General features: G+C 41.5%; 1 protein-coding gene across 2 annotated transcripts in view; it reads left to right on the top strand.

Moving 5' to 3' along the window:
• Positions 1 to 26,263, top strand: part of LOC143782310 (uncharacterized) — a 153,350-nt gene that overhangs the window by 60,035 nt on the left and 67,052 nt on the right. Inside the window, exons 1-2 of one of the 2 annotated variants that reach the window (XM_077269633.1) lie at positions 7,097 to 7,115; positions 15,771 to 15,827. In XM_077269633.1, the coding sequence (XP_077125748.1) occupies positions 15,808 to 15,827 (20 nt within the window). In that variant the 5' untranslated portion in view covers positions 7,097 to 7,115; positions 15,771 to 15,807. Of the gene's footprint in view, positions 1 to 7,096; positions 7,116 to 15,770; positions 15,828 to 26,263 lie in introns of those variants that run through there. The other variant, XM_077269632.1, reaches the window with a different exon arrangement.

Consider the following 26,263-nt stretch of genomic DNA (forward strand, 5'->3'; position numbering starts at 1 on the left):
TGTGGCAATAATAACAGACCATAGCCTTACCCATTGGAGGTTTGTGACTGTTACTGATACAGACATGAGCCCATCCATTTGGTTCATCAAGAATCACTTTCATCTCATGAGTCCATAATATCTTCAGATATATCTTGGCCTAGTCTTGATGTTTCAATTTCTGTGTCTTGTTCAGTGGTGGTCGGGTTTCATCCTCCCTTACCTTTGCCATGTCTCTGAGCACTGAACACCTTGTACTTCTGGGCCCTACAGGGAGGCTCCAGCCCTGGAATATGACAGCACTGGGGGATAATGGGTTCCTGGTCGCTTCATGTTTGATTCTTCTCAAATATTTGGCAGTTATTGTGCAACGTTTTTTCTTAAAATGTTTTTTGCGACCCTGTTGACTATTTGCAAAAAAAAACTTTGATAGTTTTGTGTTGTGAATTTGGATTCTGGGCTCCCCCGGTGGCTACTGGTGGAATTGAACTGGTGTCTTCATCTTCTCTGTTCACCTGTTCCCATCAAGATGTGGGAGTCGCTATATAACCTTGCTGCTCTGTTAGTTGCTTGCCGGTCAACAATGTTATCAGAAGCCTCTCTGTGCTTGTTCCTGCTCCTAGACAACTACTAGATAAGTTGGACTCTTGTCCATGTTTGTTTTTGCATTTTTGTTCCAGTTCACAGCTGTAGTTTCGTTACTGTGTCTGGAAAGCTCTTGTGAACAGGAATTGCCACTCTGGTGTTATGAGTTAATGCCAGAGTTTTAAAGTAATTTCTGGATGGTGTTTTGATAGGGTTTTTAGCTGACCATGAAAGTGTCCTTCCTGTCTTCTGCTATGTAGTAAGTGGACCTCAAATTTGCTAAACCTATTTTCATACTACGTTTGTTATTTCATCTTGATTCACCGCCAATACATGTGGGGGGCCTCTGTCTCCTTTCGGGGTATTTCTCTAGAGGTGAGCTAGGACTAATATTTTCCTCTGCTAGTTTTATTTAGTCCTCCGGCTGGTGCTGGGCATCTAGAATCAACGTAGGCATGCTACCCGGCCACTGCTAGTTGTGTGTTAGGTTTAGTTCATGGTCAGCTCAGTTTCCATCTTCCAAGAGCTAGTTCCTATATATGCTGATGCTATGATCTCTTGCCATTGAGATCATGACAGTTTGACCGGCCTACTAAAGGGTTAAAATCCTTGGCTGAGAAAGGAGAGAAATAAGTAGTCTGCTGAAATTTTTTTTTTTTTTTTTTTTTTCTCTCCTTTGAATGGCTCTGTGTTCACCTGTTTGCAATGGATCTTCAGAGTGTAACTGCAGGTTTGAATAATCTCGCCACGAAGGTACAAAATTTGCAAGATTTTGTTTGTCATGCACCTGTATCTGAGCCGAGAATTCCTTTGCCGGAATTTTTCTCGGGGAATAGATCTGGGTTTCAGAATTTTCGAAATAATTGCAAATTATTTTTGTCCCTGAAATCTCGCTCTGCCGGAGATCCTGCACAGCAGGTCAGGATTGTGATTTCCTTGCTCCGGGGCGAACCTCAAGACTGGGCTTTTTCATTGACACCAGGGGATCCTGCGTTGCTCAATGTGGATGCGTTTTTTCTGGCCTTGGGGTTGCTTTATGACGAACCTCATTTGGAGCTTCAGGCAGAAAAAACTTTGATGTCCCTATCTCAGGGGCAAGATGAAGCGGAAATTTACTGCCAAAGATTCCGTAAATGGTCTGTGCTTACTCAGTGGAATGAGTGCGCCCTGGCGGCGACTTTCAGAGAGGGTCTCTCTGATGCCATTAAGGATGTTATGGTGGGGTTCCCTGTGCCTGCGGGTCTGAATGAGTCCATGACAATGGCTATTCAGATCGATAGGCGTTTGCGGGAGCGCAAACCAGTGCACCATCTGGCGGTGTCCACTGAGAAATCGCCAGAGAGTATGCAGTGTGATAGAATTCTGTCCCGAAGCGAGCGGCAGAATTTTAGACGGAAAAATGGGTTGTGTTTCTATTGTGGTGATTCTACTCATGTTATATCAGCATGCTCTAAGCGCACTAAAAAGCTTGGTAAATCTGTTTCCATTTGCACCTTACCGTCTAAGTTTATTCTATCTGTGACCCTGATTTGCTCTTTGTCATCTATTACCACGGACGCCTATGTCGACTCTGGCGCCGCTTTGAGTCTTATGGATTGGTCCTTTGCCAAACGCTGTGGGTATGATTTAGAGCCTTTGGAGACTCCTATTCCTCTGAAGGGGATTGACTCCACCCCATTGGCTAATAATAAACCACAATACTGGACACAAGTAACTATGCGTATTAATCCGGATCACCAGGAGATTATTCGCTTTCTGGTGCTGTATAATCTACATGATGATTTGGTGCTAGGATTGCCTTGGCTGCAATCTCACAACCCAGTCCTCGACTGGAAAGCTATGTCTGTGTTGAGCTGGGGATGTAAGGGGGCTCATGGGGATGTACCTGTGGTTTCCATTTCATCATCTATTCCCTCTGAAATTCCTAGGTTCCTGTCTGACTATCGTGACGTCTTTGAAGAATCCAAGCTTGGTTCGTTACCTCCGCACCGAGAGTGCGATTGTGCCATAGATTTAATCCCGGGTAGTAAATACCCAAAGGGTCGTTTATTTAATCTGTCTGTGCCTGAACATGCTGCTATGCGTGAATATATAAAGGAGTCCTTGGAAAAGGGACATATTCGTCCATCGTCATCTCCCTTAGGAGCCGGTTTTTTCTTTGTGTCAAAAAAAGACGGCTCTTTGAGACCATGTATTGATTATCGGCTTTTGAATAAAATCACTGTTAAATATCAATACCCATTGCCGTTGCTGACTGATTTGTTTGCTCGCATAAAGGGGGCCAAGTGGTTCTCTAAGATTGACCTTCGTGGGGCGTATAATTTGGTGCGAATCAGGCAGGGGGATGAGTGGAAAACCGCATTTAATACGCCCGAGGGCCACTTTGAGTATTTAGTGATGCCTTTTGGTCTTTCAAATGCTCCGTCAGTTTTCCAGTCCTTTATGCATGATATTTTTCGCGATTATTTGGATAAATTTATGATTGTGTATCTGGATGATATTCTGATTTTTTCGGATGACTGGGACTCTCATGTCCAGCAAGTCAGGAGGGTTTTTCAGGTTTTGCGGTCTAATTCTTTGTGTGTGAAGGGTTCTAAGTGTGTTTTTGGGGTACAGAGGATTTCCTTTTTGGGATATATTTTTTCCCCCTCTTCCATTGAAATGGATCCTGTCAAGGTTCAAGCTATTTGTGATTGGACGCAGCCCTCTTCTCTTAAGAGTCTTCAGAAATTTTTGGGCTTTGCTAACTTTTATCGTCGATTTATTGCTGGTTTTTCGGATATTGCTAAGCCATTGACCGATTTGACTAAGAAGGGTGCTGATGTTGCTGATTGGTCCCCTGATGCTGTAGAGGCCTTGTGCCTTCTTTTCCCGTAAATTTTCGCCCGCTGAGCGGAATTATGATGTTGGGAATCGGGAGCTTTTGGCCATGAAGTGGGCTTTTGAGGAGTGGCGCCATTGGCTTGAGGGGGCCAGACATCAGGTGGTGGTATTGACTGACCACAAAAATTTGGTTTATCTTGAGACCGCCAGGCGCCTGAATCCTAGACAGGCGCGCTGGTCATTATTTTTCTCTCGGTTTAATTTTGTGGTGTCATACCTACCGGGTTCTAAGAATGTTAAGGCGGATGCCCTTTCTAGGAGTTTTGAGCCTGACTCGCCTGGTAACTCTGAGCCCACAGGTATCCTTAAGGATGGAGTGGTATTGTCAGCCGTTTCTCCAGACCTGCGGCGGGCCTTGCAGGAGTTTCAGGCGGATAGACCTGATCGTTGCCCACCTGATAAACTGTTTGTTCCTGATGATTGGACCAGTAGAGTCATCTCTGAGGTTCATTCTTCTGCGTTGGCAGGTCATCCTGGCATTTTTGGTACCAGGGATTTGGTGGCAAGGTCCTTCTGGTGGCCTTCCCTGTCACGAGATGTGCGAGGCTTTGTGCAGTCTTGTGACGTTTGTGCTCGGGCCAAGCCTTGTTGTTCTCGGGCTAGTGGATTGTTGTTGCCCTTGCCTATTCCTAAGAGGCCTTGGACGCACATCTCAATGGATTTTATTTCAGATCTGCCTGTTTCTCAGAAGATGTCTGTCATCTGGGTGGTGTGTGACCGTTTCTCTAAGATGGTCCATTTGGTTCCTCTGCCCAAGTTGCCTTCTTCTTCCGAGTTGGTTCCTCTGTTTTTTCAAAATGTTGTTCGTTTGCATGGTATTCCTGAGAATATCGTTTCTGACAGAGGGACCCAATTCGTGTCTAGATTTTGGCGGGCATTCTGTGCTAGGATGGGCATAGATTTATCTTTTTCGTCCGCTTTCCATCCTCAGACGAATGGCCAGACTGAGCGGATTAATCAGACCCTGGAGACATATCTGAGGTGTTTTGTGTCTGCTGACCAGGATGATTGGGTTGCTTTTTTGCCATTGGCGGAGTTCGCTCTCAATAATCGGGCCAGCTCTGCCACTTTGGTGTCCCCGTTTTTCTGTAATTCGGGGTTTCATCCTCGATTTTCCTCTGGTCAGGTGGAATCTTCGGATTGTCCTGGAGTGGATGCTGTGGTGGAGAGATTGCATCAGATCTGGGGGCAGGTGGTGGACAATTTGAGGTTGTCCCAGGAGAAGACTCAGCTTTTTGCTAACCGCCGTCGTCGTGTTGGTCCTCGTCTTCGTGTTGGGGACTTGGTGTGGTTGTCTTCTCGTTTTGTCCCTATGAGGGTCTCTTCTCCTAAGTTTAAGCCTCGGTTCATCGGCCCGTATAAGATATTGGAGATTCTTAACCCTGTTTCCTTCCGTTTGGACCTCCCTGCATCCTTTTCTATTCATAACGTTTTTCATCGGTCATTATTGCGCAGGTATGAGGTACCGGTTGTGCCTTCCGTTGAGCCTCCTGCTCCGGTGTTGGTTGAGGGTGAGTTGGAGTACGTTGTGGAGAAAATCTTAGACTCTCGTGTTTCCAGACGGAGACTCCAGTATCTGGTCAAGTGGAAGGGATACGGCCAGGAGGATAATTCTTGGGTGAATGCATCTGATGTTCATGCCTCTGATCTGGTTCGTGCCTTTCATAGGGCCCATCCTGATCGCCCTGGTGGTTCTGGTGAGGGTTCGGTGCCCCCTCCTTGAGGGGGGGGTACTGTTGTGAATTTGGATTCTGGGCTCCCCCGGTGGCTACTGGTGGAATTGAACTGGTGTCTTCATCTTCTCTGTTCACCTGTTCCCATCAAGATGTGGGAGTCGCTATATAACCTTGCTGCTCTGTTAGTTGCTTGCCGGTCAACAATGTTATCAGAAGCCTCTCTGTGCTTGTTCCTGCTCCTAGACAACTACTAGATAAGTTGGACTCTTGTCCATGTTTGTTTTTGCATTTTTGTTCCAGTTCACAGCTGTAGTTTCGTTACTGTGTCTGGAAAGCTCTTGTGAACAGGAATTGCCACTCTGGTGTTATGAGTTAATGCCAGAGTTTTAAAGTAATTTCTGGATGGTGTTTTGATAGGGTTTTTAGCTGACCATGAAAGTGTCCTTCCTGTCTTCTGCTATGTAGTAAGTGGACCTCAAATTTGCTAAACCTATTTTCATACTACGTTTGTTATTTCATCTTGATTCACCGCCAATACATGTGGGGGGCCTCTGTCTCCTTTCGGGGTATTTCTCTAGAGGTGAGCTAGGACTAATATTTTCCTCTGCTAGTTTTATTTAGTCCTCCGGCTGGTGCTGGGCATCTAGAATCAACGTAGGCATGCTACCCGGCCACTGCTAGTTGTGTGTTAGGTTTAGTTCATGGTCAGCTCAGTTTCCATCTTCCAAGAGCTAGTTCCTATATATGCTGATGCTATGATCTCTTGCCATTGAGATCATGACAGTTTTGTGTTCACGTCAAAAATATCTTAGCAATTTCAAGAGTGATGCATCTGCACCCCTCAGTGGTTGAGAGTCCTCAGTGGTTGATGTCTAATGTGGTGTACTTAATTATTTGTACTAAATGTCCAACTGGGGGTCTGTATGTTGGGGAGACAGGGCAAAAACTGAGAACAAGGTAAATTCTCACCGCCATACAATAAAAGAAAAAAGAATGGATCTACCTGTGACCAAACATTTTTGTATGCCTGATCATAGCACCATGGACCTGAAATTACTTGTATTGAAAGGTAGCTTCAAATCTCAGAGAGACAGGAGAATCTGGGAGTATAAACTTATGACGACCTTTGACATACTTAGTGCAGGAATGAATGTGTCGCATGGATTTATGTCTTTTTACATCAATTAAGGAATTTGCACTTCAGACCATGTGGGGTCATCATAACAGAACCAGACCCTAATTCAGGGGTGTCAAACTGCATTCCTCAAGGGCTGCAAACAGGTCATGTTTTCAGGATTTCCTTGTATTGCACAGGTGATCATTTAATCACCTGCACAGAATGCTTCCAGCACCTTGTGCAATGAGAAGGAAATCTTGAAAACACGCATGGTTTGAGGCCCTCGAGGAATGCAGTTTGACACCCCTGCCCTAATCAGAGGACAACAAAACATTCACTCCTAATCTAGGAACTTTCCAATATTTATGGACACAACTGTTTATCACTTATCACTCTTTCATAATGACAGTTCTGTGCTGTGTTGCGTATAAATATGTGATTCTTCAGAATTTGCTTTAGGGCTCATTTCCACTTGCGAGACATACGTCCAAGTCTCGCAGGTTAAAACCCTCCTCTGGCGCCGGCACTCCAGAGCGGAGCGTGCAGCCGCATAGCAATACATGGAGCTGCACGCTCCGCTCCCAAGTGCCGGCGCCAGAGGAGGGTTTTAACCTGCGAGACTCGGATGTATGTCTCGCAAGTGGAAATGAGCCCTAAGTCTGTGCCTGATGAAAAGACCTGTGTAGTCTCGAAAGCTTGCAATTTGCAATTTATTACTATCTTTTCAGTTAGCCATTAAAAGGTATTCAACCACTGAGGACACTCAATTCTAAATATTTTTCTAATTGGATTTTCAGAGTCAGTTAAATCTTTTATTTGGCCCAATTTTGCCTGAGGAAAACAGCTGCCTAACAATTCTTCACACCTTGATAAAGGTATTGTATCCTTAGACTGCACCCTCTCTCATTACACAAATACACATCACTTGATTGGCTTCATCCAATAACCATCCAAGTTTATATAGCTCCGAGTTTGAAAATAGGCAGAAAAATGATGATATGGTCAAAATACTCACTTGCCTAATAATTCTGCACACAATGTGTATTGCTACCTTAGCAAAAAAGTGCTAGGTCAATATCATATATGCTTTATCTGCAATTCCACACCACAAGCAGAAACAAAGTTATAGTTAATATATGACAAGAGTCATTTTATCCAGGAGTCAGTAACTGTAAGGCTATGTCTCCACGGTCAGGAAACGCTGCGGATTGGACACTGCGTACAGCCGCAGTGTCCAATCCGCAGCGGCCAGATGTTACATCTCCACTTATGCGTTCAAAGACGCAGGTGGCAGACCGGTGTATACGCACATGCAGCGCGTCTTTGTAGACAGCAGCATGTCTATTTATCTTGCGGAGACGCTCAGTCTCGGCAAGATAAATTGCACAGTCTATGTAAAGGATGCAGTGATTCTGCATGGTTCAATGAACACATCCGGAATCACTGCGCGTCCAAATTCCAGCAGCTCTTTGGGCGGAGTGGGTATCTGCTGCGTCCAAAGCGCTGCCATGTCCGACCGTGGAAACATAGCCTTATTAGTGGGGTTTGGCCACTTTCTCTCTTGTGCAGCTTTCCTCTTAGGCTACTTTCACACATCAGGTTTTTTGCATCAGGCACAATCTGGCGAATGTTGGAAAAACTGGAACCGGCACAGATTGTGAAAAACTGATGCGACGGATCCGTTTTCTAGACGGATCCGGCTAGCATATCTAGATTATTGGATAAAAAAAAATGGAGCATGCTCAGCTTAAAAAAACGTAATCCGGCGCCGGAATCCGTCATCTTCCGGCTCCCACAGGCTTCCATTCTAGCAAACAGCCAAAAGCTCGATATCCAGGCTTTTTTCGCCGGAGACAAAAAACATTGCTATGGACGTTTTTTCCAAAAACGGCAAACGGACGAAACGCAATGTAATCCGGCACTAATACAAGTCTATGGGAAAAAAACGGATCCGGCAGCAACATTCGCCGGATCCGTTTTTTTTAAATTTAGCCGGATTGAGCCTGACAGCGAAAACCTGATGTGTGAAAGTAGCCTTAAACAGACCTGCACTTCTGTTCATAAAATAGCTGCTAGTGGGAGTATGTTACCAGACCAGTGCATGTTCCTGCAAAAACTTTGTGCAAGTGTACCTAGAAGAATTAATGCTGCCTTGAAAGCAAAAGGCAGTCATCCCAAATACTGATTTGATTTAGATTTCTCTTTTGTTCATTCATTTTGCATTTTGTAAATTGCTGAAAATAAACTATTATAGAGAATCTGTCAGTAGGTTTTTGCTATGTAATCTGACAGCTCCTACATTATCTGCAGAATGATGTGCGGATTTTTCCTCACTGACTTTGGTAAATCCGCAGGTAAATCGCACTGCGGATTTACCACAGAATTACCGCGGTTTTTCTACGGTTTTTGTGCGGATTCCACCTGCGGTTTTACACCTGCGGTTTCCTGTTGAGGAACAGGTGTAAACCGCTGTGGAATCCGCACAATGAATTGACATGCTGCGGAATATAAACTGCTGCGTTTCTATGCTTTTTTTTTCCGCCGCATGTGCACTGCGGATTTTGATTTCCATAGGTTTACATGGTACTGTACACCTCGTCAAATCTGCTGTGGATCCGCTGCAAAATCCGCAGCGTGTGCACATACCCTTACACTTCCATTTTTTTTTTTAATTCTTACTTTGCAGCATGTTTTCCAAACCTGCCTAAGACTTTTGCACAGTAGATTAGGTGCTACCATCTATATTTCTTCCTGTAATTATAATGGAATAACTGCTAAAACGTGATTGGTCAGCCTGTTACAAGGCTTACTGGTCAGTGGGTAAATTGCAAGATTTTATGATTTTATTTTAATATAATGACTTGGAAAATAAAAATAGACAATCAGATTAAAACATGATTTAAAAGTCTTATCCACTACTCTGATATTGATGACCTATTTTAGGATAGGTCATCAATATAGAATTATATAAGCTTGGTTCCCATACCTGGCACCCCCATAAGTCAGCTGTTAAAAGGGCTGTTATCAGTGGTCAGATGTAAAAAGTGTCCACACTACTGTTCCATCACACAGTTTAGTAGTCACTCATAGGTACTTCAAATCAGCACATTTTCATCTGAATTAGGATGTGGCCAAGGAAACGAGTTATACAATTGTGTACTTAAAAATAAAATTATGTGGTAAATAAAACTGCCACTAAAAATATATGGGGGTGTTGGTAGTCAGTAACCTCATTTTTAGCAAAAAGTCCCAGGCAGTATGGGTTATCAATCAGGAGATGCAGTTTGGAAAGAAGACAACTTAAGGTACCGTCACATTAAGCGACGCTGCAGCGATATCGACAACGATGCCGATCGCTGTGTGGTCGCTTTAGAGCTGTCACACAGACAGCTCTCCAGCGACCAACGATGCCGAAGTCCCCGGGTAACCAGGGTAAACATCGGGTTACTAAGCGCAGGGCCGCGCTTAGTAACCCGATGTTTACCCTGGTTACCAGTGTAAATGTAAAAAAACCAAACACTACATACTTACATTTCGGTGTCTGTCGCGTTCCTCGCCTTCAGCTTCCCTGCACTGTGTGGGCGCCGGCCCTAACAGCAGAGCGGTGACGTCACTGTGCTTTGCTTTACGGCCGGCACTGACACATTCAGTGCAGGAAGCTCTGAGCAGCAGCGCGGACGCCGGGGGACGTGACAGACATCAGAGGGTGAGTATGTAGTGTTTTTTTTTTTACTTTTACAATGGTAACCAGGGTAAATATCGGGTTACTAAGCGCGGCCCTGCGCTTAGTAACCCGATATTTACCCTGGTTACCATTGTAAAACATTGCTGGCATCGTTGCTTTTGCTGTCAAACACGACGATACACGACGATCTGACAACCAAATAAAGTTCTGAACTTTCAGCAACGACCAGCGATATCACAGCGGGATCCAGATCGCTGCTGCGTGTCAAACACAACGATATCGCTATCCAGGACGCTGCAACGTCACGGATCGTTGTCGTTCTCATTGCAAAGTCGTTTAGTGTGAAGGTACCTTTAGGAGCAATCCAATGTTGTAACACAGTATGGAGAAGATCTAACGATCCCTTTACACATAGCCTTGTAATAGTGACAATATAGAGGAAAGAAGGGTGATTCAACTGTTGGAGAGGTAAAACTAGAGAAATCACTGCCACACTATATTTTGATGGTTGCTTTACTAAAAATGTTAAAAAGAGTCAAAATTTTATTTCTTAAAAAAGATGAAATATTACTAGTTATGGATGCTTTATTTATTGAGATGGGAAATCATCTAAAGATTTATTCAAAGCGAGAAAGGTATATTTCAACTAATATAGGACAACTAACGTCTTCATTGTTTTGCTTTCTTCTGGATCAACATTATAGGATTATATTTGGTTGAACCTGGAAGACTACGTTTTTTCACAGTCATCCTCTATGTATGTATGAACAAATCTAAACAACTCTTATTGAGGGTCCTTCAGACTTCGGTTAAGTTAGCGTTTTTTATAGGCAGCATAGCCCTGCTGATTCCATTATTCTTGCAGACTGCACTTCTCCCTTTGGCTCAGCAATAGACGTATCTCAGTTTATCAATTTTTCCTGGAGCTCTCTTTCACTTTAACATCTTTATCTACTGTATTGTAGTAGTATTGTGCTTTTCAGTGGTGTTAGTGAAAGGCCAAAGGATGTACGATACATAAAAATCAACCAAATGTAGGAAAAAATGATTACCTATCATTAATATCATTTAATGATAAATCTGTTTATCAGTGGCAATGATGGAATAATCATTTATATTTACCCTGAGAAATCCAGAAAAATAAGGAAGCAAATATAGCAAAGAATTTCCTGAGATGGCCGTTGTATATATGTGAGGGAAGCAAATGTTCAGGAATGCGAGTGACTCAGTTCTCGGCTTATTCCAGTTAATCATAAATTTAGTGCTGAGTAAGACGGTGACAGAATTGCGTACAAGAGTTATTCTTTATTCTTTCAGCTTCCTAGCAATGTTTTTCCCTTTTTTTTCCATAATACTTCAGTGACTAAATGTGTGTTTATACAAGCATATTTCAGCATATAATATGCATAAGTGCCTTACATGGGCAAATTGTAACTGATAGATTGGTTCCATGGCATTCCCGATATGTGGATGCTCCAGTAGGTCTCCATTTCCTCTATCAAACAATAAAATGAATTTTGCTCTCCGGTTTACAGATGCAGTTGGGTGTTATTATCTTTCACAGTCCCAAATCTTGACTTTTTGGTCTTACGATAAGCACACCTTTCCAGAATTGAAGATGGACCAGGGTGTATAAATACAGGTGTATCAGCACTAGTATGCATGCAATCCTGTGTCTCATGTGTGCACACCTTTGGCTACATTATCATGTGCTCCCCAATACTATTACACCTCTACTTATATAATCTTATTCATGGGGACCAAATGAATATTAACGTGTCCATTCATCCCGCCCATTTTGCATGCCGCCAACAGATGATTTCAGATCCAGTTAGCCCATGAATGAGCATTTCCCAGTTCTGTTGCAAGTTCACCAGTTGTCCATGTTTAGATTACTTTTGGTAGGTTATAACCACCACATACCTAGCACAGCCCACAGGATGTGCTCTGGTCAGCACAATTTGGCTCTTGTCAAAGTCACACAGATTTTCAGTCTTGACCTTTTTTTTGCATCCAACACATTATCTTCAAAAATTGCCTTCATAGAAATATGTTATACAGACCAGTTACACATTGTTACTGAGTGCAGAGGTCACATGCCCATCTCCATTGGAAGAGGAAACACACAAACATGTGGGTGAGTATTCACTTTTTTGCACCATGTTGAGCTGTATTTTTTTTTTAAACAAGAATGCAGAAGGTGGTAGATAGGCTTTTGAATAAACATTGGATTGTTACACTATCTGGGAAATCAGCAGTCACTGTGATGGAAGACATTATTATCATCTACTATGAAAGATTAAGGAAAATTTTAGGAAAAGTTCTGAACTCAAAGATGCCACTTACAGTAAGATGTGGGACTCTGCGACATGACTGCACGTTACCAAATTACCTTGTTGATTAGTTAATACCAAATTTAGTAGGAGTTCCAGGTGTGTGTCTAGTTGGCACACAGTGTGTCTTCACATCGGTGACTATTTAGGCACTTCTTATCTCCCTCTTCTTTAATGTGCCACTTTTCTGGGACTAATCATAACGGCACCTCAAAAACTAAGAATTCACACAATTACACTCCTTTACTACAAAAATTGATACAAAATCTATCCAAATTGTCCACTCCTTCTCTTTCCTTTTTAGGGAGAGCTCATTCCATAAAAATTGTAACGCTGCCTCAATTTCTTTATTTATTTAGTTCACTGCCAATTCCGATACCTTCCATGACTTTTAGAACACTCCACTCGCACCTACGACGTTTTATATGGAATAACAAAAAACCTCATATTTCACAACAGATATTATTCAGACACAAACGACAGGGAGGTGTTTCTTTACCGAATTTTGCTCATTATTACAGAGCAGCCCAGATTGCACAATTGGCAGCCGTGAATTCAGATCAACATGCGCCTCTCTGGCCTCAAATAGAAAGCTCAAATCTAGCACCTTACTTTCTGGAGAGTCTAATTTGGGCTATCGAACCTGGCTATACATTCACCATACATACACATCCCACTCACTACGTATATGGAGAGCCAACAGGCTTCAATTTGCTCTACAGTCACAACCATCACCACTTTTGGGACTGTTTGATAACCCCATGTTCCCCCCGGGCGTAGCATCCAGGAATCACTCCTGGTGGAAGCAAAATAAAATAACTAGATACCAGCGTTTAACTACTCACTTTAAATTAATGTCAAAACAAACATTATAAAACGACAAGTACTAACATCCGAAAATTTCAGATTAGAACAAATATTTCACTTCTTGCAGACCTTAATGCACCAAATCCAAAACCAACTACTTATGAACTGAAGTGCTTACACGACCCTCTGGGAAAGGGCCTTATATCAGATTTATATAATACATTCAATAAATCCAATGTTGACTTGAAATTAAAAACCATGGAGCAATGGGAAGAAGATCTACAAATTACCCTTTAACCTTAGAGATGGTATAAATGTTTTGAAAACATTTTAAAAGGAAGTTACCAAATCTCGCTTACTGAAACCTCCCTCAGATTATTCCATAGAACTCATTATGTCCCTAGTTACCTACACAAAATGTATCATACAGTTCCAGACAAATGCTGCAGGGGGTGTGATGAAGTGGGAGACACGCTCCACACTTGGTGGACATGCCCCATAGTGAAACCTCTTTGGAAGGATGTAGTTAAATTAATTAACACTGTCTTGAAAAAGGAACTACTCCTTCCACCATCTTTTAGGTGATAGGCCAATCAATGCCAATGGTAAGACGTGTCGGCTTAGGCTACTTTCACAGTTGCGTTTTCTGGTGTACGTCGTTGTGCAGCAAAAAGACGTATCGACGGACGTCAAGAAACTAGGTAAAAACGTGTGCGACGCATCCAGTGTAATGACGGATGCGTCGTCCACAATTTCCGGGAATTAAATGTCCGGGGGGGGGGGAGAGAGCGAGAGAGAGGTTTTTTTTTTTGCTGGATCCTGCATTCTCAAAAATCGATGGATTGTGACGGAAGCTGAAAAAACGCAAGTGTGAAAGTAGCCTAATAGATTATATTACCTTGGCAACTAGAAACCACATAGCTGAGCAATGGAAAACCAATACTTTATCAATTACCCAGGTGAAAAGACAGATAAATTTAATTATGCTATATGAAAAAATAGAAGCCACCACATCCGACTCTCTTGAAATCTTCCGAGGTATTTGGGACCCATGGTTCCAGACTCAGACTGATGGCGACTTTTCCACAATAATGTCACTATCTGTATAACTTAAAACATGGATACTTCTAATTGATGACTAGGACTTATGTCCTACACGAATTATAGAGTATGTCAGCATAACCCACAAAGTTATTACCCAAGGTTTTACTTTCCTTCCTTTTTTTTGTTTTGTTTTGTCTGTTATTTTATTTTCCTTAAGGCTATGTGCACACGTTCAGGATTTCTTGCAGAAATTTCCTGAGCAAAACTGGACATTTTCTGCAAGAAATCCGCATGCGTTTTTCTCGCGGTTTTGTCGCGTTTTTGTGTGTTCTCTTGCGTTTTTTTTCCGGAACTTCCCAATGCATTAAATAGTGGGAAAAACGCAAAAGATCCGCAAAATTAATGAACACGATGCGTTTTTTACCGCAATGCGTTTTTTTGCGGAAAAAAACGCATCAAGTGCACAAAAATTGCGGAATGCATTCTAAATGATGGGATGCATAATGTATACTTTTTTTATGCTTTTTATAGCGAAAAAACTTGAAAAATCTGCAACGTGTGCACACAGCCTTACTTTTATTATTAATACAATGCAGCTAATGTTATATGAACGTATATTTGTACTTTACTGCTAAAATTAATAAGTCAAGGATATTGCATTAATATTATTTACATTGATGTACTTTCCCCTTCGAGGGGATCCTTGTACTTCATATTCCATGTCATTCATTTTATTCTGATAATATCTGCAATAAAATTGTTGAAACTAAAAGCTAAGAATCCACTGTGACAATATTTGACAATTTATTGTCAATGTAGCAAAATGCAATCTAAGTACATAGTGGTTTTATTCTTGTGATTGAATTTTTAAAGTATAGTCACATGTTTTATAGGATTTGCTCTTTGAATTGACTGCAAAATTACCATACTGCTGTAACGTAAATTTACTCACATGGAGTCGTGGGTGTGTTGAGGGTATGCCGCATAGTTTTAGTTTGTTTGCACATTGGCTCGAATAACAGAAAGCTATATTCACAAGCATCAGTTTAAGTGCAGATAATTATTTATTCAAATCTGGAACTAAGGAGCAATACAATGTATATCTAGGGTATCTACTCACTCATTTTCCAACTCGATTAGTATTGCCAAGATAGGCTGATCTATTGGGTTTCCCAAAATCTTTTGCAAGAAAGCTTATTGCAGACAAACACTGCCCCAAAAAATTGGATACACCTCTTACATTTATTGTAATTAGGTTTTACCTCTGTAATGATACAGTTGTGCTCAAAAGTTTACATACCCCAGCAGAATTTTTGCTTTCTTGGCCTTTTTCCAGAGAATATGAATGATAACACCAAAACTTTTTCTCCACTTGTGATTGGCCACGTTGTTGTGTCACGGGACAGCCAGTGCTGACATCGCTGGAACGGCATCGGCACCAGAGGTGAGTATAGTAGGTGTTATTGGTTTACAAGGTAGAGACATAGGAATTGAGAAGGGCTTATCTGAGTAGTGGACAACCCCTTTAACATCAGGTTAAAAATGTACATATATATTTGTGGTAAGTGGCAGGTCCTTTTTAAATGTAATCTGATGGCTTTAAGTTTGTATAAACTGTGTGTTACAAAACTCTTACTGTTTTCTTTTGTTTCATTTACTAGTGTCGAAATGAGCAGTTGATGAAAGCGACTCAAGAAGATGGAGCTGTACTGGTATATGTACGTATAATGTTCACTTTGGCTGTTCTTTTGAAGCACCATTTTACAGCTTGCAGATAATATATATTATACTGTGGTGAATTTTAGGAGGCTAATTAGCTTTTTATTATAAAGCTTGGTGTATGTTTTTAATTAACATATTTTGCAGGCCGTCTTTCCTTGCAGGCTGAGAGATTATGCGAGCCAACACTATAATGTTTGTCACTGCCACATGGTTTCAATATTGAATTGCTATAAACCCTGAATTTTGTCTTCTTGTTAAGTAAAATATTTTGTCCACCACGGTAAGGCTGATTTCCTAAAAGCAGACTTGCAACATCACCTTGTATTAACCAAATTTACATGAAGAAGTAACAGATGCCGCTAGAAGCAGAAAACATAGGTGACACCTGACATTTTACATGTTTTCATTACATGAACTTGTAAAAAGTTGAAAGCTTTGTGGTAAACAATTCAAGTAACATAAGGGAATGTGTGCTTCATCTGGATCTGCAAGGAAATTGTAAGCTAAAAGTTGGTTAATGTGAAGCTTGAAAATGGGAATAATGTGGTGCACATGGGATCTGTACAAGCACAGACTTGAATGTCATTATTTATTATGGGTTCAAGACTACTTTGTGTGATTTTATGTCTTTCTGTTCAGACGCCTTCTGGGCCTCAACAAAAATTATAAGGCCAGCACTCTTCTAATATTAAATTAATGAAAAAGTGCAAGTATGCTATGGCCAAAATGCAAACATATATACAAGCATATAAAGTGGCATGTAAAAGTTTGAGCACGCCTGGTCAAAATTACTGTTATTGTGAACTGTTAAGCAAGTTGAAGATGAAATGATCTCTAACAGGGCTAAAGTTAAAGGTGACACATTTCCTTTGTATTTTAGCCCCCCAAAAAGATATTGCCATTTTTTACATTTTAAATATTACAAAAACGAAAATGGGCCTATGGAAAAGTTTGGGCACCAATGAAGATTTGTGTCCTGAGATAACGTTGACCAAGATTTCAGACCTTAATTAGCCTGTTAGGTTTATGACTTGTTCACGATCATCATTAGAAAAGGCCAAGTGATGCAAATTTTCCAGCTTTATAAAAACCCAGCCTCCTCTAATCTGGTGCCAAAAAAACTGCAGCTATGGGTTCTTCTAAGCAGCTGCCAAGCACTCTGAAAATGAAAATGGTGGAGGCTACAAAGCAGGAGAAGGCTATAAGAAGATAGCAAAGCTTTTTCAAGTTGCCCTTTCCTCAGTTTGAAATGTTAAAGGGAACCTGTCAGCAGGATTGTGCTGAGTAACCTACAGACAGTGTTAGGTCGGCGCCGTTATACTGATTAAAATAATGCCTTGGTTGATGAAATCCGTCTTGTGGTTGTTATTTAATCTTTATTTTCAGTTTTCAGTTAATGAAATTCTCGTGCAGCCTGTGGGGGAGTTTATGTGCTATGACTGCTCACTGATCCCTCAGGGACCTGCCCCCTACTTGACATACTGTTTATCTTATTGTTTGTAAACCCCCCCCAAAAAAATTACATTCATCATGCAGGCGCCGGTGGCAGTGCCTGCACTGTACCATGATTGAATCATTGCAGGAGCATTGCAATGCTTTATAAACTGTCAGCGCTGCACTGACAGACAATCTTGCTACACCATAATCTGAGCATGGCGTAGCAAGATTTCTGGCTCTGGTGACTCAGATGTTGTCATGATGACATCAGGTAACCCGGGTAACGACCGGGCCCCCATGATATTGCAGGATAGTCAATTCGAGGGCTCCCTCAACATGACTGCTAAATGCTGGATTAGCTGGAAAAGATGTCGGGAGAAGTTCTGGCACCACTCCTGGCACTGAGTGATGGGTGTCAGCTGTCAGAATCAGCTGACACTCGGCAGCTATCTCCCGCACACAGCTTCCTGTCTATATACTGCATCAGTCGGGAAGTATTTCTTGACCATGGCGTATATATACTGCAAATTCTTATTTACCCCAAACTGGTACCAACAAAATCTGTAGCTCATCCTGCAAAAAATAAGCCCTCATACAGCTCTGTTAGCCCCCCCAAAAAAGTTACAGCTCTCAGAATATGGCGACAAAAAACCCACTTTTTATAAAAAAGCATTTTTATTGTGTGATAGCAGCAAAACCTAAAAAACTATTTAAATCTGGTATCACTGTAATCACACTTACCTGAAGAATAAATCCACCTAATCACTTACACCTCGTTCCAAATTATTTTGCAAATTATATTTTTCTCGGATTTTCCTGAATGGTCGGTGAAAATGACAGTCAGTCTATTAAAAGTCAACACCCATTAGAGTATACATGGAATTTTATTGAAGGAACCTCTCAATGATAACAGTATAATCTCCAAAATGAATAAAAACTCAAAATGCACTGTTCCAAATTATTAGGCACGGTAGAATTTCTAAACATTTGATATGTTTTAAAGAACTGAAAATGCTCAATTGTGGAATTTGCAGCATTAGGAGGTCACAGTCACTGAAAAAAAAAGCTATTTAACTCCAAAACATCCTAACAGGCCAAGTTACATGTTAACATAGGAACCCTTCTTTGATATCGCCCTCACAATTCTTTCATCCATTTAATTTGTTTTTGGAGAGTTTCTGCTTGTATTTATTTGCATGAAGTCAGAATAGCTTCCCAAGGCTGCTGTTTTGATGTGAACTGCCTCCCACTCTCATAGATCCTTTGCTTGATGATACTCCAAAGGTTCTCTATAGGGTTGAGGTCAGGGGAAGATGGTGGCCACACCATGAGTTTATCTCCTTTTATGCCTATAGCAGCCAATGACTCAGAGGTATTCTTTGCAGCATGAGATGGTGCATTGTCATGCATGAAGATGATTTTGCTCCTGAAGGCACATTTCTGCTTTTTATACCATGAAAGAAAGTTGTCAGTCAGAAATTCTATATACTTTGCAGAGGTCATTTTCACACCTTCAGGAACCTTAAAGGGCCCTACCAGCTGTTTCCCCATGATTCCGTCCCAAAACATGACTCCTCCACCTCCATGCTGACGTCGTAGCCTTGTTGGGACATAGTGGTCATCCACTATCCATCCAATACTCCATCCATCTTGACCATCCTGGGTTGCTCGACACTCATCAGTAAACAAGACTGTTTGAAAATTAGTCTTCATGTATGTCTGGGCCCACTGCAACCGTTTCTGCTTGCTTGTGAACACTGTTTAGGGGTGGCCGAATAGTAGGTTTATGAACCAAAGCAAGCCTTTGAAGGATCCTACACCTTGAGGTTCGAGGGACTCCAGAGGCACCAGCAGCTTCAAATAACTGTTTGCTGCTTTGTAATGGTATTTTTTATCAGCTGCTCTCTTAATCCAAGGAATTTGTCTGGCAGAAACCTTCCTCATTATGCATTTATCAGCACGAACACGTATGTACTCAGATTCAGCCACAAATCTCTTAACAGTACGATGATCACGCTTAAGTTATCGGGAAATACCTAATGTTTTCATCCCTTGACCAAGGCATTGAACTATTTGATGCTTTTCGGCAGCAGAGAGATCCTTTTTCTTTCCCATGTTACTTGAAAACTGTGGCCTGCTTAATAAGGTGGAACATCATTTTTAAGTAGTTTTCCTTTAATTAGAATCACCTGGAAAACTAATTGTCACATGTGTTTAAGATTGATTTCAGTGATCCATTGAGCCCTGAGACACAATTAAATCTTTATGACACTTTAATCCAATTTGCATAATAATTTGGAACACGGTGTATACTGCACAGTAAACAGCGCAAAAATTAAAATAAGAACTATTCTTGTACTGCTGTCTATTTGTTCATTCTACCTCCAAAAAATCAGAATAAGGCTCAGCTCACATTTATCCTGCGCTTTCCGCTGAGCGCTTATGTCGGGGTTTTTGTGTAAATTCCCCATACTGCGATTCATACAAAACCCCAGACCAAGTCACTTACTTATGAGGCAGATGGAGTCACTTTGGACTGGTCTGTGTTCCAGTGGTGTCCCATCATTTTAGGCATCTTTTTAGAGCACAAGTGTGGGCAACCACAGATCTGTGCACTCTTAAAAAAGATAGAGACCACCGGAGCAGATGCCAAACAGAGTACAAAGTGTCTCCATCTGCCTCATGATGGGTGGTTCCCTTGGGGGTTTTATTCTGAATCCCATTTTTGTGGGATTTATATGGAGACCCCGATATAAGTGCCTAGCGTAGAACATCAGAATGTGATACCAGCCTTGTTCTGGAAGCAATCGAATAATATTATTTACCCCAAAATGTTACCAATAAAACCCCTAATTTATCCCACACAAAAGCAGCTCCCACCCAGATCCGTCATCTGTCACTGGAGCTATAGGGGGTTCCCATGTTCTAGAACAAAGACTCTGAAAAAGCGACATGGCTCCCGCCTTGTCAAATAAAATCCAGTGCTCCCAAATCCATATGTCCCCCTCCTGAGCCCCACTGTGCCAAACCACAGTAAGAGGCCACATGTTTGCCATTATTGTAATGGAGAGAAGACACTTAATTTACTGGTGCGTATCTCCAGAAGCACAAGCTGAATACAATGTGCCGCTGCACTGTATGGGAGCACAATGTATGGTTACTAGACTGGCAGATTTGCATTTCTCCGTAGATGAATTCATTGAGAGGTGCAGTTTCTGCAATGGGGTCACATTTGTTTTTATTTGCTGTTCTGGCACCTTCAGGGCTCTGAAAATCTAGCAAAATCTGTGCTCCAAAAGCCAAATAGCGCTCCTTCCGTCTCAGCCCTGATGTGTGGCCTAAATGTAATTTCTGACAACATATGGGACAGCACCTCGTTCAGGAGAAATTGCGCAAGAAATCGTGGGGTCTAGTTTCACCTATTAACCTTTGTGTACCTGACAAATTTGCAGCAAATACAAAAATTAAATTTTCGCCACTAAAATATCATATTTTCACATATCAATGTCATAAAATTCTGTGAGGCACCTATGGGTTCACTACACCCCTAGTTCAATTTCTTGAGGGGTCTAGTTTCCAAAATGGGGTCATTTGTGGGGGGTTTCTGCTGTTTTCACATGTCAAGGGCTCTTCAAATGCGACATAGCGTTCACAATCTATCCCAGACAAATAGCGCTCTTTCCTTTCATAGCTCTGCCATGTTCCCAAGCAGAATTTTTTGCCTACATATGGGGTATAATCACGTTCAAGACAAATTGCGCAACAATTATGGGGTCCGTTTTCTACTATTATTCATTGTGAAAATTACAAATTTGGGGCTAAAACAACATTTTCGTGAAAAAAATGTAAATTTTCAATATGACCACCTAATGTTATCAAATTCTGAACCTGTGGGTTCAAAATACTCACTATACCCCTGGATCGAATTCTTGAGAGGTGTAGTTTCCAAAATAGGGTCACTTGTGGTTTTTTCACTGTTTAGGCACATCAGGGACTCTTCAAACGTTATATGATGCTTGCAGACCATTCCATCAAAGTCTGCATTCCAAAACATCACCCCTTCCTTTCCGAGCCCCGCCGTGCGCCCAGTGATTTTCCTCCACATATGGGATATTGGCGTACTCAGGAGAAATTGCACAACAAATTTTAGGGTCTACTTTCTCCTGTTACTCTTGTGAAAATAACAAATTTGGGGCTAAAGTAAAATTTTTGTGAAAAAGGTTAAATAAATCTTTGCCACTGTCATGAAGTACAATAAGTCATGAAAAAACAATCTCAGAATCAGTGGGATCCATTGAAGCGTTTCAGAGTTATAACCACATAAAATGACACTGGTCAGAATTCATTATGATTTAAAAAGAGAAAACACAGTAGTCTGACAATAAATGGCTTCACCCAACCACTAACCATGAGTGGAGAAAAAGTTTTGGTATTATCATTCATATTCTCTGAAAAAAGGCCAAGAAAGCAAAAATTCTGCTGTGGCTTGTAAACTTTTGAGCACAACTGTACACTGGATCCAAACTTTACAACAGTATATATGGTGGATGTAATCTAATATAAACTTTATTATGGAATCGCATTGGCATATAACATATTCATCAATTTTTGCTTTTTTCATTTTTCTAACAAAACAGAACTTGTTTTTTTTTTATAGAAAAAGTAGAAATAATGTTCGCAGTAAATGCCTACCCCTTGTCTGCATCAGAAAATTGTATGTTTTATTTTAAATAATGTAGCAAGTAGTAAAGTTTTTATCTTCAATGCCACCATTCAAATACTTAAAGTGGTTTCCAGACAACTGAATATATTTTTTCCAGGAACTAATTGCTTTAAAATTGTAAACAGAGGCATACTCCCCTTTTTAGCAACCCCACGGATCCAGCGCAGGACGCTCTGTAGGTCTGTGACAGTTCGGTCATGTGTGCTCCGTTCAGAAGTTACTAGGACCGCTGCAACCTATAATGGACTGGCTGCAGCAATAATGTGAATAAAAGAGAGTGTACACAGAGAAACATCCAATAACGCACTCAATTAGGCAGCGGTCCTGAAAACTTTCTAAAGGAATAGACATCACTTCTGGAGCCAGCCCAGACCTCCAGAGAGGCCTGAGTTGAATCTGTGGTGGTGGTGTTGAAAAACGAGTATACTTGCTTAGGGCAGTGGAGTCGGTGTCCATTTTAGTGGGCTCGAAGTTGGAGTCAGTATAAAATGGACAGACTTCGACTCCTAAAATATATAATTGGATACAGTAGTACAATGCAGGATGTGCTGTAAATTTTTTCAGAATAATTTGGGAAAATGATAAAATCTACTATATAATTGTCTAAGGGTCACTTCCGTCTTTCTGTCTGTCTGTCTGTAACGGAAATCCCAAGTCGCTGATTGGTCGCGGCAAAACAGCCACAACCAATCAGCGACGGCCACAGTCCGGCGGCAAAATGGCCGCTCCTTCCTCCCCGCAGTCAGTGCCCGCTCCATAATCCCCTCCAGTCAGCCCTCACACAGGGTTAATGGCAGTGTTAATGGACCGCGTTATGCCGCGGTGTAACGCACTCCATTAACACTGCTATTAACCCTGTGTGACCAACTTTTTACTATTGATGCTGCCTATGCAGCATCAATAGTAAAAAGATCTAATGTTAAAATTAATTAAAAAATAAAAAATAGTTACATACTCACCGTCCGTCGGCCCCTCGGATCCAGAACAGGCCTTTCCCGCTCCTCGCGACGCTCCGGTGACCGCTCCATGCATTGCGATCTCGCGAGATGATGACGTAGCAGTCTCGCGAGACCGTTATGTCACCATCTCGCGAGACTGCAATGCACTCTTGGGACCGGAGTGCGCGACGAGCATCGGTAAACGCTTCGCCTGGATCCGGGGGCCAACGGAAGGTGAGTATATAACTATTTTTCATTTTAATTCTTTTTTTTTAACAGTGATATGATGGCCACCTTGCTAAATATGCTACGTGGGCTGTGCAATGTACTCCGTGGGCTGTGCAATGTACTACGTGGGCTGTGCAATGTACTACGTGGGCTGTGCAATGTACTACGTGGGCTGTGCAATGTACTACGTGGGCTGTACAATATACTACGTGGGCTGTGCAATATACTACGTGGCTGTGCTATACACTATGTGGGATGTGTTATATACTATGTGGGCTGTTATATACTACGTGGCCTGTGTTATACACTATGTGGGCTGTGTTATACACTACGTGGGCTGTGTTATACACTACATGGGCTGTGTTATATACTTCGTGCGTGGGCTGTTATATACTACGTGAGCTGTGTTATATTCTACGTGGGCTGTTATAAACTACGTGGCTGTGTTATATGCTATGTGGGCTGTTATACACTCCGTGGGCTGTGCAATGTACTACGTGGGCTGTGCAATGTACTACGTGGGCTGTGCAATGTACTACGTGTGCTGTACAATATACTATGTGGGCTGTGCAATATACTACGTGGCTGTGTAATATACTATGTGGCTGTGCTATATACTACGTGGGCTGTGCTATACACTACGTGGGATGTGTTATATACTATGTGGGCTGTTATATACTACGTGGCCTGTGTTATACACTATGTGGGCTGTGTTATACACTACGTGGGCTGTGTTATACACTACATGGGCTGTGTTATATACTTCGTGCGTGGGCTGTTATATACTACGTGAGCTGTGTTATATTCTACGTGGGCTGTTATAAACTACGTGGCTGTGTTATATGCTATGTGGGCTGTTATACACTCCGTGGGCTGTGCTATATACTACGTGGCTGTGCTATATACTCCATGGGCTGTGTTATATACTACACTAGCTGAAGAGCCCGGCGTTGCCTGGGCATAGTAAATATCTGTGGTTAGTTATAGCACCTCACTTCTCTTATTTTCCCATCACGCCTCTCATTTTCCCCCTCACATCTCTCATTTTCTCCCTTACATCTCTCATTTTCCCCCTCACTCCTCTTATTTTCCCCCTCACTCCTCTCATTCACCCCTAACACTTGTCATTTCGACCTCACATCTGTCATTTTCCAATCAATCCACTATTTTCCCGCACTCCTCTCATTTTGCACTCACACCTTTTCATTTTCACCTCACACCCCTCATTTTCACCTCACACCTCATTTTCCCCTCAGTATATACATGTTTGTCATCTCCCTTATATATAGTATACACATGTATGTCATCTCCTGTATATAGTATATACCTGTATGTCATCTCCCCTGTAAATAGTATATACCTGCGGTATGTCATCTCCTCCTGTATATTGTATCTACCTATGTGTCATCTCCTCCTGTATATAGTATATACCTGTATGTCATCTCTTCTGTATATAGTATATATCTGTGTGTCATCTCCTCCTGTATATTGTATCTACCTATGTGTCATCTCCTCCTGTATATAGTATATACCTGTATGTCATCTCTTCTGTATATAGTATATATCTGTATGTCATCTCCTCCTGTATATTGTATCTACCTATGTGTCATCTCCTCCTGTATATAGTATATACCTGTATGTCATCTCTTCTGTATATACTATATACCTGTATGTCATCTCCCCTGTATATAGTATATACCTGCTGTATGTCATCTCCTCCTCTATATACCTTTGTGTCATCTCCTATTTTATATAGTATACACCTGTAAGTCATCTCCTCCTGTATATAGTATATACGTGTGTGTAATGATTATAAGGGATAACTCAGGAGACTCTTTGCATGGAACAAGACAACTACAGGACACAGTTTTATAAGTGGTAAAGTCTATATTATCACACGGTGATTCAAACAGGTGCAGAGAGAAATTCAAGTCCACAACACTTGGTGTAAATATTAAACGCAGCTTAACAGTCTATAGGAAACTTCAGAGGAAAATGCAATCACGCAGAAAGTCTATGAAGCACAATTATTCTTGAGGATACTTGACACAAATAAGTCCTTGGTAGTCCAAACACAGATAGATATACTTATAAGGCAGTTCAAATAATATCTTAGCACAACCAGGGAGGCCTGGGTAAAAGTCTCAGGTTTAAGCAGAGCAGCAACAGCTTACATGTCCAGCAAATGCAGATGGAAACAAACACAAGCAGCCAGATGGAGGATTACTGGAAACCGATGTATGCAGCAGAAACTCAGAGCTGAGTAGCAGGATCTCCACACAGGTTCACAGGAGCAGGTGCAGGTGCAAAGCCAGGGAGTCATCAGGAGCTGGAGGCAAGGCAGAATACTCTAGCACAGACTAAAGGCTGGGGTGGAGTTATATAGCAGGAAGACACAGTGCACATGAGACCAAAGACGCCATCTTGGAAAAGGGCAGTAATGCACAAAAGGTAATCAAAATGTTCAGAGTCCTGACATTGTGTCATCTCCTCCTGTATATAGTATATACCTGTGTGTCATCTGCTCCTGTATACAGTATATACCTGTGTCATCTCCTCCTATATATAATATGTACCTGTATGTCATCTCCTGTATATAGTATATACCTGTGTGTCATCTCCTCCTGTATATAGTATATACGTGTGTCATCTCCCCTGTATATAGTATATACCTGCGTGTCATCTCCTCCTGTATATAGTATATATCTGTGTGTCATCTCCTGTATATAGTATATATCTGTGTGTCATCTCCTGTATATAGTATGTACCTGTATGTCATCTCCTCCTGTATATAGTATGTACCTGTATGTCATCTCCTGTATATAGTATATTCCTATGTGTCATCTCCTCCTGTATATAGTATATACCTGTGTCATCTCCCCTGTATATAGTATATACCTGTGTGTCATCTCCCCTGTATATAGTATGTACCTGTATGTTATCTCCCCTGTATATGGTATATACCAGTGTGTCATCTCCTCCTGTATATAATATTTACCTGTGTGTCATCTCCCCTGTATATAGTATACATGTGTGTGTCATCTCCTCCTGTATATAGTATATACCTGTATGTCATCTCCTGTATATAGTATATACCTGTGTGTCA

Source organism: Ranitomeya variabilis, chromosome 6 (genome assembly GCF_051348905.1).
Source record: "Ranitomeya variabilis isolate aRanVar5 chromosome 6, aRanVar5.hap1, whole genome shotgun sequence".
Taxonomy (NCBI): domain Eukaryota; kingdom Metazoa; phylum Chordata; class Amphibia; order Anura; family Dendrobatidae; genus Ranitomeya; species Ranitomeya variabilis.